Below are 13847 nucleotides of genomic sequence, written 5' to 3'. Positions count from 1 at the left end.
AGAATGTTTTTATTGTTGAGCTTCATTTCCGGTGTCTGCTTCATTCTTTCTCACTTGGACCATAATGTCATCTGGGCACTCTTCACTGGACTATAATTTATGCATCATTGCCGCCATCATACCCTTTCACTTATTAAGGTTCACCATTGTAAGTCCAGCCCCTCACGCATTTCCTCAGCTGCTGGCTTTTAAAAAAGTCATCTTCAGCATTCTCCTGTTTCTGCTTTACTTTCATAGGTCCAGTTTTTCCTTGTCTAACCTACTGCTCAGGCTGGCACAGCAAATAAACTCCTTCTTCTAAGGGTGAGAATGTTAGTATTGGTAAGGTTCAGCATGTTTCATCGCTGTTACTCCATTAGCTGTCACTGCAAAAACTCTCTCTAACTGCTCATTAATATTAATTTTTCTTGCACCCGCAAAGCAGGTGGTTACTAGCTCTTCTCCTGCCACACTCCACCCAACATCAGTGGGACCCTCAGACTCTGGCCCTCATTATGACAGTGGCGGTAAAAAACGCCTAACGCCGTGGCGATGGCCGCAGCTATCAGCCATCCTCCGTATTATGACCACAGCTGGATTTCCACCAAAAGGTTGGCGGAAATCCGGCTGTGGCCATGCCGGCAGATGGCGGTAAGGTGGCGTGCTGCCAACAGCAGCGCCACACCAATAGACCGCCGCTAGCCGTATTATGACCAATAATACGGCCTGGCAGTGTTCTGCTGGCGGACGCCGCTGCTGGCAGCAGTGCCTCGTCCCATCTCCTGCCGGAGGACCCCTAAACACAGCTAAGTGGGGGCTCCGACAGGGGAGGGGGGCAGGGGGTGTTGTGTGGGGGGGTGTGGGGGTGTGTTTGTGCGTGCGTGTATGCGGGTGTGTGTTGCGTGTTGAATGTGTGTGCATTGCGTGTTGAATGTGTGTGCATGTATGGAGGTGTTAGTGCGTGTATGTTGTGTTCTGTGAATGCGTGCCTGCATGTGTGAAGGGGAGGCATGAATGTAGGGGGGTTTGGAGAGGAAGTGGGGTGGGGGGACTCTGGGGAGGGGGTTGGGGGCGGGAAAGACCTCTATCAGTGACGGGGAAGGGATTCCCTGTCACTGATAGTGCCTACCACCATGGTTTTCGAGGCGGTAAGGAAGCCATGAAAACCATGGCGGTAGGTGGGGTCATAATCCCGCAGGTGGTACAGTGACGGCCTTTAGCACCGTGTGGTACATTGGCGGTTTGGCTTCAGCCAATGTCATAATATGGTGGAAAGTACCGCCAGCCTGTTGGCAGTACTTTCCACCATATTACTGCCGACCGCCAGGGTCGTAATAAGGGCCTCTGTCTTTTCAAGACTCTTAATTCCATTTTGAATTATGAGATCTGCAGAAAGACTGCAGATCCCGGAGATGACAGCTGCTAAAATCCCAAAATGAGGAATTCCTGGCTGAATGGGACCCATAAATACTGATTAACCCTGGTAATTACTCCTTTCTTAGTGGTCCAACTTGTAATGGGCTGGCTTTACTCATCCCTGGAGTCTCCAGTATCGCTGGTATGGGTACCACTAGAAGTTGGGAAAACCCGACCCATTTACCAGGACACCCATACGTTTTGGGGCCTCTCTATTACAGTAATGATCTGTAGTGGTCCCCACAGCTCAGTGGGCAGGCTGCTAGGAAAACCCCATTCACAGGACTTCACACAACCCCAGTCCCACCACTGAGCCACGGAATGGAGCTGTGCCAGAGTACTGTAGGCATGTGGCTGTCTCAGGGCCCAGCTGGCTCTGCCCCTTCCTAGATTTGACCTTTCAGATCTCAGGGGCACAACCTACAGGGATGCTCTAAAGACTCAGTGGCCCTTGTACAACGCTTAGCCTCTCTTTCTTCACAAGAGTGCTGGATGTTGCCTGGGAAGGACCAAATATTTCAAGATACCCATTCAACCTCCAACTTTTCCTTGGGTTCAGTGTTACCCTTTTTTGGGTAAACTATGCATTTCGACCCGGGGTTGGTCCGACTGATCCTTCCACACCCCAAATGACACTCTCTTTAAAATGTTCTACTTCAGTGTTTTCTAACCTTCAGCAAGATAGACTATGGCCAGGAAATTTAGGGTCAGATGTTATAAGACATTTTGCAATTGCAAACCGCATATTTTCAACTGTATAATTGCTTTCTGGTATTCATGAAACCCATTTTGTGATTTGGAAAGGGATTACCGAATCTCAAAATAGATTTACAAACTGATATAGAATTTCAATTTGGAAAGGCTGTGTTTAGGGCATCTATTCCAAGTTGCCATTTGGTATCAGATGTATTAGTGGTTTGCAACTGCAATTCCAAAACCATTGAAAACTTAACACTCAAAGAAGATGCTTACTCATTCGCAGAAGGGAAGGGAGGGAGTTCTCTTTGGGGCCCCTTCTTTTTTTTTTAACCATCACAAAGAGGGTTTGTAGGGGATTAGGTAGAAGTCCACGGGACCAATGATCACTGCCAATTCTGAAACAAACCTTTTTTTTTTTTTAAAGGTAAACCTTTCTTTTTAAATGCAGCCCTATTGTCTTTAAGGAAAGCAAGCTGCATTTCATAAAAAATATATATTTTGTTTATTGAAAGACATGATGTTCTGCTGACTCAAGCAGGCCACTATCCCTGTGATGGCTTCCAGATTAAGTCTCAATTTGCTACCTACCTAATTAATATTGATGAGGTAGGTTGGACTACGAATCTGGAATTTTGTGAACTGCCTATTAGTACAATGGTTTGTTCACAAAATCACCGCAAAGGTTTTTTCTCAGCCTTTTTGACCGCTCGCCTTTTAATCTTCTGTGCATAATCTTCATATGTTCTTTAGACTATCATCACATCTCACTCATTTCCTTCATTTGTATCTCCAAATTAACTTCTTTTTGCATTAATTGGTCTCCAACACAAGTTGTCAGATGTCTTCCTTCCTTCTTTAACTTTCTCTGTTGCTCCTGTAATGTGTTTACAGTTGTTTGTATCCTGCAGTGTCTGGCCTTGGTCTCATTAAAGGTTTCCTTCTTTTCTGATCACACTAACAGTGTCTTTACTCTTTCCTTGCTCTTTCCTTAAGAAGCCTTTATTTTTATTTGTTTTAGTTTAGAGATGAGAATCTAATAACCATTTCTTTTCTGAACTTTAGCGCATGGGAAGATCCTGCTTATTTGATTTTCCCTTCAGGATGTTGTAAAGTTGTTCTTCATTCATTAATGTTTTTCATTTATGGCGTTGCCTGTAATTCCAGTTTATGCAATCACTATGTTCTTTTTTCACCAGAAGGTTTGTTAAAGTTGTCATACTTTCATTGGTTCCATCACTGATACCTCTGATGTCTTCCTTCCTTCCTTGGTTCCCTTCTCAGGGTCGGCCACAGGGAAAATGAACAGGTTCTTTGCACAATCAAGATTGATAGCAATGGGGTCATCACCATGAAACCAGATATGACAGGCACTAATGGACCCTACAGGTAGGTGTGCTCATTTCCACAGATTTTTTCAAAGAATGCAAGTCTTAATTTTCAGGCTAGCTCTTACATTGGGAACTCAATTAACAATGATGACACCTCTACCTCCAGATGAAGGGAGTGTAAGGAAATGGCTCCCTGTTGCAGTTCCCCCCCACTTTTTGCCTGATACTGAAGCTGACTTGACTGAGAAGTATGCTGGGACCCTGCTAACCGGCCCAAGCACCAGTGTTCTTTCACCTAAAATGTACCATTGTTTCCACAGTTGGCACACCCCTGGCACACAGATAAGTCCTTTGTAAAAGGTACCAGTGGTACCAAGGGCCCTCTGACCAGTGAAGGTCCCTAAGGGCTGCAGCATATGTTGTGCCACCCTAAGGGACCCCTCACCTAACACATGCACACTACCATTGCAGATTGTGTGTGTTGGTAGGGAGAAAAAGGCAAAGTCGACATGGCATCCCCCTCAGGATGCCATGCACACAAAATACTGCCTGTGGCATAGGTAAGCCACCCCTCTAGCAGGCCTTACAGCCCTAAGGCAGGGTGCACTATACCACAAGTGAGGGCATAGCTGCATGAGCAATATGCCCCTACAGTGTCTAAGTCTATTCTCAGACATTGTAAGTACAGTGTGGCCATATTAAGTATATGGTCTGGGAGTTTGTCAAAAACGAACTCCACAGCTCCATAATGGCTACACTGAATACTGGGAAGTTTGGTATCAAACTTCTCAGAATAATAAACCCACACTGATGCCAGTGTTGGATTTATCAAAAAATACACACAGAGGGCATCTTAGAGATGCCCCCTGTATTTTACACAATTGTTCAGTGCAGGACTGACTGGTCTGTGCCAGCCTGCTGCTGAGAGACGAGTTTCTGACCCCATGTGGTGAGGGCCTTTGTGCTCTCTGAGGACAGAAACAAAAGCCTGCTCTGGGTGGAGTTGCTTCACACCTCCCCTCTGCAGGAACTGTAACACCTAGCAGTGAGCCTCAAAGGCTCAGGCTTCGTGTTACAATGCCCCAGGGCACTCCAGCTAGTTGGAGATGCCCGCCCCCTGGACACAGCCCCCACTTTTGGCGGCAAGTCCAGGGGAGATAATGAGAAAAACAAGGAGGAGTCACCCAGCAGTCAGGACAGCCCCTAAGGTGTCCTGAGCTGAGGTGACCCCTGCCTTTAGAAATCCTCCATCTTGATTTTGGAGGATTCCCCCAATAGGAATAGGGATGTGCCCCCCTCCCCTCAGGGAGGAGGCACAAAGAGGGTGTAGCCACCCTCAAGGACAGTAGCCATTGGCTACTGCCCTCCCAGACCTAAACACCCCCCTAAATTCAGTATTTAGGGACTCCCCAGAACCTAGGAAACTAGATTCCTGCAACCTGAAGACGAAGAAGGACTACTGACCTGAAGCCCTGCAGAGAAGACGGAGACACCAACTGCTTTGGCCCCAGCCCTACCACCGGCCTGTCTCCCCACTTCAACTTCAACAGCGACTCATACCCCAGGGTCCAGCGACCTCTGAAGCCTCAGAGGACTACCCTGCATCTAAAAGGACCAAGAACTCCCGAGGACAGCGGCCCTGTTCCAAAGAAACTGCAACTTTGCAACAAAGAAGCAACTTTTAAAGACCACACGTTTCCCGCCGGAAGCGTGAGACTTTCCACTCTGCACCCGACGCCCCCGGCTCGACCTGCGGAAAACTAACTCTACAGGGAGGACTCCCTTGCGACTGCGAGCCCGTGAGTAGCCAGAGTTGACCCCCTGAGCCCCACAGCGACACCTGCGGAGGGAATCCAGAGGCTCCCCCTGACCGCGACTGCCTGCTTCCAGGAACCCGACACCTGGTAAAGACACTGCACCCGCAGCCCCCAGGACCTGAAGGAACCGAACTCCAGTGCAGGAGCGACTCCCAGGAGGCCCTCTTCCTAGCCCAGGTGGTGGCTACCCCGAGGAGCCCCCCCCCCTTGCCTGCCTGCATCGCTGAAGAGACCCCTAGGTCTCCCATTGAAACCTATTGCAAACCCGACGCCTGTTGCACACTGCACCCGGCCGCCCCTGTGCCGCTGAGGGTGTACTTTCTGTGCCTGCTTGTGTCCCCCCAGGTGCCCTACATAACCCCCCTGGTCTGCCCTCCGAAGTTGCGGGGACTTACCTGCTGGCAGACTGGAACCGGGGCACCCCTATTTCCATTGAAGCCTATGTGTTTTGGGCACCACTTTGACCTCTGCACCTGACCGGCCCTGAGCTGCTGGTGTGGTAACTTTGGGGTTGCCTTGAACCCCCTAAGGTGGGCTACCTTGGACCCAACTTTGAACCCTGTAAGTGCTTTACTTATCTGTGAACCTAACAAATACTTACCTCCCCCAGGAACTGTTGATTTTTGCACGAAGTATCCATTTGTAAAATAGCTTATTGCCATTTTTGCCAAAACTGCACATGTTATTGTGATGATTCAAAGTTCCTAAGATACCTGAGTGAAATACCTTTCATTTAAAGTATTGTTTGTAAATCTTGAACCTGTGGTTCTTAAAATAAACTAAGAAAATATATTTTTCTATATAAAAACCTATTGGCCTGGAATTGTCTTTGAGTGTGTGTTCCTCATTTATTGCCTGTGTGTGTACAACAAATGCTTAACACTACCCTCTGATAAGCCTACTGCTCAACCACACTACCACAAAATAGAGCATTAGAATTATCTCTTTTTGCCACTATCTTACCTCTAAGGGGAACTCTTGGACTCTGTGCACACTATTTCTTACTTTGAAATAGTACATACAGAGCCAACTTCCTACAGGGAGGATATGCGTTTATCTCGGATTAGGGATAAATAAGTAATATTGAGGTGAACTCAAGGTTCAGGTAAAAACTTATCCATGGGACAACATCTTAATAACAAGCAGCTGATCTCACATTCAGAGTAAAGGATTATGATTTAATGTGGCTTGTAGCTGCATGCTGAAAGCAGAATAGTCTTTAGAAGAGATTTAATCAAGAATCGAGGTGAAATATGAGCAACCACATCTTCCCTGAAATAGTGTTGGAATTCTGAAACCCTCCAAAAATGTCATCGATAGCAACAAGGCAATGAAAAGGTACTTATAAAAAAAAAATGAATCTTAAGCTCACTTCTATCACAGAAACACAAAGTTACTTCCTTCTCCTATTGATTGATCAATAAATTTGGGTCACTGGGCTGATCATGCTGATTACAACTGCAGCAGATTAGCAGTACCATCTCATAAGGGCATACCCTGTTCTTGTGTGTAAGCACTCCAACTCATACTCTGGAACATCCCTTCACCGGGCAGCTGTAAGCACCTGGTGAGTCTGGCCCGTACTCAGGCTGAATAGAGGCATGAGTGCATTGAGGGGTCTCTGTATGTGGCACCACCCTGGAGAGCAGGTTGGAGCTTTGCGGTTGCCCCAGTAGATGGGGGGAAAGAGGCACTTCTACATCCTGTGTCCATGCTAGTATTTCAGTGCTGACCTGGGATTAGGTGAGCGTTACCTGTGACCTTAAAATGCAGGTTATCGATTAATGTTATAGCTGCCTAATTTCTTTGTGCCAAAGAAGCTTTTACATCATGTTACTTCCAAAAGAGACCACACATTGTGCTTTTAACAATTGCTTTAGTGACAGATTTTTTTTTTCTGAAATGTTTATAAAGTAATTTGCTTTGTCTTTTTGGTAGCTCCTGGCATCTTCAGTGGCTTTCTCACAGTTACGTTATTAATTTAGCAATTTAGCAAAATTATATAGGGCATTGGTACTGACAGGAATAGATGTGCTTTACAGCGGTGACTCAAAGGCCCTAAAAAAAACTGAGAATGGAATGAAAGAGATGTAGAATGAGGAGGAGAATAGAGGGACAATAAGAGACCTGGAGAAGTTTAGAGCATAGAGAATGATGAACGATATAGAAGTTGAGGAAGATGCAGGAGGCATGCAGACATAGGAAGGAGTGGATGGTGAGAAATAAAGAAAAGAAGTGAAAAAGGACAGGAAAGGGTGGGAGAAGGTGAGAGGGAGAGAACAATCGGAAAGAGAAAATGGTAGAATGAGTGAGGAAAACAGTGGAAGGGGGTGTGTTGTAGAATGGATAGGAAGGTTGGATGATTAGGGAGGAGCAAGGAGAGAAAGAGTGTAAAAAGAGAGGTAGGAGTGGAAGGTAAGGGAGAAAATGAAGACTGTTATGGTTGGGGGAGTCCCAGTTGACTTAATTGTCCCAGCAATAGCCATGCTCCTGTGTGTTCTCTAACTCTCTGCATTCCTTTTCTGCTTGATGCTTTTGTGCTTAAGTATTTTGCCCTGTGAAGCAACTGACCTGATACATTAAACATTTTCTGGTACAGTGGTAACTCACAGGCTACCTCAGATTGTATACATGTAAACGGGAACCACCAGCAGTTACGAACACTGTTTTGTGTATTTATGATTATTTTTTTTGTCTGAAGCGAAGTGATGTTGTACCCCAACTCAAGTCGAATGTCGAAATCACTGCAGTCTCCCGCATTTTAAGTGGGCTATATCAGCTATTCATTCATTCATATATTTCCATTTAAATTTCTGATGTGGAGGCAGATACAAGTTCCTATTTCCATGCATTTTAGAACTTGGTGCTAGCTATTCTAACAGGAATATTGATCTCCTTCCTACATATATCTTGGAACATTTCGCTATACTTCCACCTGTAGTAGTGGAACCTTCCCCAACATGTCACGTGAGCACTGCAACTACTTTTAGCAGGATGTATGTCATTTGACATTTTTACAATTTCCTAGTTGGTTCCTAAAAGCTCATCTGAAGTGATTTAATTGTTTTCACTTAGTTCTTGTGAAGTGTCAATTTGATTCCAGCGTCCGCTTCCTTACACATGCCTAGAAAAAGTAACCTTTCCATTCTAGAATACATCTTCTTGTTACAGTGTCTATCCTTAAACATGATCTCTTTCTCCCAAGCATGTTATTGGCATGACACTTTATATGCTTGTAAAGGTGTAGCTTATACAGTGCTGTGTTATGATGTACGGGGGTAGGGGCGGGTGGTGAGTGTGTGTGTTTTGAGTTGAGTCACTAGCTACTATAGTGTTGAAGTATAGTGAAGATCTTTGGTCCCTTGGGGATGGAGGGAAGAATTGCTCACTACTACGTTAACATGATGTATCCTCAGATTGTCTCAGCTCTTTTCTCTGTTTCCCTGTCTTCTTCAGTACACACTTCACTTTCTTCCTTTCCACAGATTTCATCCACACAGCTTTTTGACTATTCAATGTTGCGGTCACAGTGCCCTATAAATGTCTCTTTGTGCACACGACCTTCCTTTAAACATTTTTCATTGATTCTCATTCAAACTTTGTCATGTAAGACTCTGTCGTGCTAAACGTCTTAATCACAGTTTTCACACAGAACTCCTAACTTGTCATTGATGCTTTTGCTTGGTTCTTGAAGACAAAAATATCATTTGTATATTTAATGAACTAAGTTAATATTCTTTTCATAATGCACTTCTGATACGTGATGGTATCAGCATCATCTTTTTGGTAAGTGCTCCAAATCCAGAAAATGGTTGTAATCTCTTTAACTGTCAGCACCTACATTATGTGGGGGTAGAGTCAGTTTTAGATGTGCCACAAAATCCTTTACATCTAATATATCTTTCTGTTCCTCAAAGATGTGGTTAAATTCCCCCTTCTGTTATAAAAAATAATGTCACTGTGCTTTGAATTCACTCTGATTCTTTCTCTCTTTAAAAGTATTGCTGAATCCTCCTCACAGTGAGGTGGCTGAACTTACACACCATTGAAATGGATACTAAATCAGAAACTAAGAGCAACAAGTACCCACTAGTTTCCTGGGAACATTTTATTGAAAGCTCGATCACTTTAGTTTTTTGATCAGACACAAGCAAAGATATTTTTGCAGCACAAATTTGCTCTACATTCACAGGATGTCCATTATTCTACTATAGGAAACGGGACTTCTTTGCAGATGTCCCCCATGTGTGTCCCCTTTACAACTACTAGAAGCTGGTTTCGACTCTGACAGTGCATTGAGGCCTGCTAATCAGACCTCAGTGCAAGTGCTCTTTCCTTTAAAACAAAGTATGTCTGATTGTTTTACAATTAGCACAGGACTTTAGCATCCCTGCAAGGCCCTAGTAAACGGTACCTCCGGTACCTAGGGCATGGGTACTAAAGAAGGGTCCCTAGGGGCTGCAGCATATTTTAAGAGACCCACGCACAAATTGCACACAGCCTGCCATTGCAGACTGCATGTCAGGGTGCAAGCCCTGAGTGAGAACCCAGCATAGCACACTTGTGTGCCATGCCTAAGGCACTGTATGTATTATATGTAAGTCACCCCTAAGTAGGCCTAAATAGCCCTAAGGCAGGGTGCATTTTCATACATATGCGGGCATGCCTGCACGAGCAGATATGCCCCTGTGATGTCTAGTTCTATTGTTCGATTTTGCAAGTGAACAGGGAAACCATTTTAAGGTAAATGCAGGGCACTGGTCACCATGAGTTACCCAGCTACATAATGGCTTCACTGAAACCTATGGTGTTTTGTATCAAACACCATGTCTTAATAAATCAGTACAGATGCCAGTATTGGATTTATTATGGCATACACCCAGAGGGCACCTTAGAGGTGCCCCCTGAAACCTACTGTTTCTTTAGTGTGCTGGGTGACTGGACTGGTATCGAGTAGCCTGCCACCACAGACAAATTTATGACCCCCGGGAGGTGAGAGCTCCTGATCTCAGAGGTCAGAAACAATGCCTGCTCTGGCAGGAGGTGTTGTCATCTGTGCCAGCAGGATGGCTAGTGAATCTGCATACCAAGGCCAGGGACTTCAAATACCTTTCCACCTTTGTGACTCCAGCTTCCCTCAGACCTGGGAGAGGCACCCCCCCCGCCCTCTGGCCCATTGGGCACCAGGACTGGCAGGAACATTAACTAGTCAGGAGGTGTGTCACACTTTCAGGTTGGGCAGCCTGAAGTAAACACAATAAGGAAAATTCCACTATCTTGTGTGTGGTGGAATTATAAACTCTGGGACAGGGTGATGCCCACCCTCCAAAGGAAGTGCTCATCTAGAGGGTGTAGGGATCCCATGGGGAAGTGACCCATTGACTACTAACCTTCACTCCCTTTTACGCCCCTAAATTGAGTATTTGGCAGGCCCCTTGACGCCAGGAAAGCATATCAAGTCAAGACTTGACTACTGGGAACCAAAGAGGGAAGAAGACAGACCGAAGACAGCGAGCACTGAAGACCTGCACCAAAGTTTGACACAAAACCCCTCCAGGCTGCATGCACTTCGACCAATGCTGGGCCGACTTTGCTAAAAACTGGACACCCTCCTCTAACCCCTTGGAGGACTGCCCAGCTGCACAACAACCGGGAAAGATCTCCCTTGGATCAGAGGAGCTGCTTCCCTGCATCTGCAGGCACTGTTTGCAAAATCCGGTACTCTGTCGCGTTGGCCATCGGGCCCACTGAGGGAACAACGAGCTAGGAGAAGATTGCTTGGAGCTCAGCCCCACCACTTCACGAAGTCCCAAGACGCTGTTCCCTCCCGGAGTCTTCCCTGCACCTACACCTGGGGTACCCCTTGCAACAATCAAGGCTTGTTGGTGGTCCAGTCCGGACTCCAGCAGCACCAAAGCAGACCTACTGTTGAGAGACATCAAAATCCACAAGGCTAGTCAGGAGAGTGGCCCACTGCCCTTTTTCCCCTCTTCACTTCGTCACCAAGACCCAGAGTAAGTCTCTGACCACCGAGACCTGACGCCTCCAAGCAGTACTGCACCCAAGCCCCACAGCCGGAGCCCGAGGGAGGCGACAGTGCCCATGGAGTCCTGAGACCGTCTGAAGCTGAACCCACCCTTGGGTTTGGCCAAACTGGTCCCATGGTCGCAGACTGCATCCTCTTTCTGCAGGGACTGAGAACCATGAGAGCCTTCAGCAACGTGACCCAACGCCTCAAAGCACCACAGCACACAAGCCCCACAGCCCGAGTTCGAGTGGACCGACGGTGTCCCTTCATGCTCAAGACCCTCAAGATCTGAGCCCCCTTTTGGTCTCAGCTGGGCTGGTCACCCAGTTACAGCCTCCTTTCCCCAGGACTGTTTCTCATTAAAGTGAATGTAACACCCGACACTGTAACGCACCTCTGCACCCGGATGCCCCAGTGCCTCCTGAAGTGAATTCTTGGTGCTGCATCAGACCTTACCCCTTGCTCATCTTAACTCCTGAACTTTGGTCCATGCAATATATGTTTATTCCTCCTTAGGATAACATTACTGCTTGAAGCTCACAGTATAAGTGTATATTACTGTGAATTAAAAATCGATAACTCGAAAAGTACCTACCCAATTATGATGAGCTTGGTGTCTAAACTCATAAAAAAATCTGTGTTATTTTTATAAATTGGAGTTGGATTTCTTTATTGAGTGTATGTTTCACTTCCCCGGACATCACCCTCAACAACTGGACCCACATCAACACGGAAGAAACCAAATCCATCATGAACTCTATCCACTCCGGCGCCCCTTCGGACCCCTGCCCGCACTTCATCTTTAACAAAGCCGACGACATCATCGCCCCGCACCTCCAGACCGTCATCAACTCTTCTTTTTCTTCTGCTACCTTCCCCGAATGCTGGAAGCACGCTGAAGTCAACGCCCTACTAAAGAAACCTACGGCTGACCCAAGCGACCTGAAAAACTTCCGCCCCATCTCTCTTCTACCTTTCCCAGCCAAGGTAATAGAAAAGACCGTCAACAAACAGCTGACCACCTTCCTGGAAGACAACAACCTGCTCGACCCTTCACAAACCGGATTCCGAACCAACCACAGCACGGAAACCGCCCTCATCTCAGTCACAGACGACATCAGAACCCTGATGGACAACGGTGAAACAGTCGCCCTCATTCTCCTCGACCTCTCGGCTGCCTTTGACACCGTCTGTCACCGCACCCTAATCACCCGCCTACGCTCCACCGGGATCCAAGGCCAGGCCCTGGACTGGATCGCCTCCTTCCTCGCTAACCGCTCCCAAAGAGTTTACCTCCCTCCGTTTCGCTCAGAACTCACCAAGATCATCTGCGGCGTACCTCAAGGCTCATCGCTCAGCCCGACACTCTTCAATGTCTACATGAGCCCCCTCGCCGACATCGTACGCAAGCACGACATCATCATCACCTCCTACGCCGACGACACCCAACTTGTACTCTCCCTCACCAAGGACCCCGCCAGCGCCAAGACCAACCTACAAGAGGGTATGAAGGACGTCACAGATTGGATGAGGCTCAGCCGCCTAAAGCTGAACTCTGAAAAAACGGAAGTCCTCATCCTCGGCAACACCCCGTCCGCCTGGGACGACTCCTGGTGGCCCACGGCCCTCGGCACCGCACCGACCCCCGCAGACCACGCCCGCAACCTCGGCTTCATCTTGGACCCTCTTCTCACCATGACCAAGCAAGTCAACGCTGTGTCCTCCGCCTGCTTCCTCACTCTCCGCATGCTCCGTAAGATCTTCCGCTGGATCCCCGCCGACACCAGAAAAACCGTGACCCACGCCCTCGTCACGAGCCGCCTGGACTACGGCAACACCCTCTACGCCGGGACCACAGCCAAACTCCAAAACCGCCTGCAACGCATCCAAAACGCCTCGGCCCGCCTCATCCTCGACGTACCCCGCAACAGCCACATCTCCGCACACCTGAGACACCTGCATTGGCTCCCAGTCAGCAAAAGGATCACCTTCCGTCTTCTCACCCACGCACACAAAGCCCTCCACAACAAGGGACCGGAATACCTCAACAGACGCCTCAGCTTCTACGTCCTCACCGCCCCCTCCGCTCCGCTGGCCTCGCACTTGCTGCCGTCCCTCGCACCCGCCGCTCCACGGCGGGTGGGAGATCTTTCTCCTTCCTGGCGGCCAAGACCTGGAACTCCCTCCCCACCAGCCTCAGGACCACCCAGGACCACTCCGCTTTCCGGAGACTCCTAAAGACTTGGCTGTTCGAGCAGCGATAACCCCCCCTTCCCCCCCTAGCGCCTTGAGACCCGCACGGGTGAGTAGCGCGCTTTATAAATGTTAATGATTTGATTTGATTTGATTCCTGGCTCTGTGTGTGCAATAAATGCTTAACACTATCCTCTGATAAGCCTAACTGCTCGCCCACACTACCATAAAAGAGAGCTTTTGAGATTATTATTTTAGTCCCTTCAACTAATAAGGGTCGCCTTGGTCTATCTGCATAGTGTCCCCTTATAATCTATGTACACTACATAGATTGCCAACTTCCTACATCCGCAATATAACAGTTGGGACAGGAAACTGTGTGTAACA

The 13847-nt window shown here is 47.5% G+C and overlaps 1 protein-coding gene across 1 annotated transcript in view; it reads left to right on the top strand.

The window, feature by feature from the left end:
• MKS1 (MKS transition zone complex subunit 1) overlaps positions 1-13847 on the top strand; it is a 225202-nt gene that overhangs the window by 74572 nt on the left and 136783 nt on the right. The window contains exon 7 of the mRNA XM_069226780.1: positions 3376-3480. Within this exon, the coding sequence (XP_069082881.1) occupies positions 3376-3480 (105 nt within the window). The remainder of the gene's footprint in view (positions 1-3375; positions 3481-13847) is intronic.

This window comes from Pleurodeles waltl, chromosome 3_2 (assembly GCF_031143425.1).
Source record: "Pleurodeles waltl isolate 20211129_DDA chromosome 3_2, aPleWal1.hap1.20221129, whole genome shotgun sequence".
NCBI classification, from domain to species: domain Eukaryota; kingdom Metazoa; phylum Chordata; class Amphibia; order Caudata; family Salamandridae; genus Pleurodeles; species Pleurodeles waltl.
The sequence above is the reverse complement of the archived record's forward strand: the minus strand, read 5'-3'. Positions and strand labels throughout refer to the sequence as shown.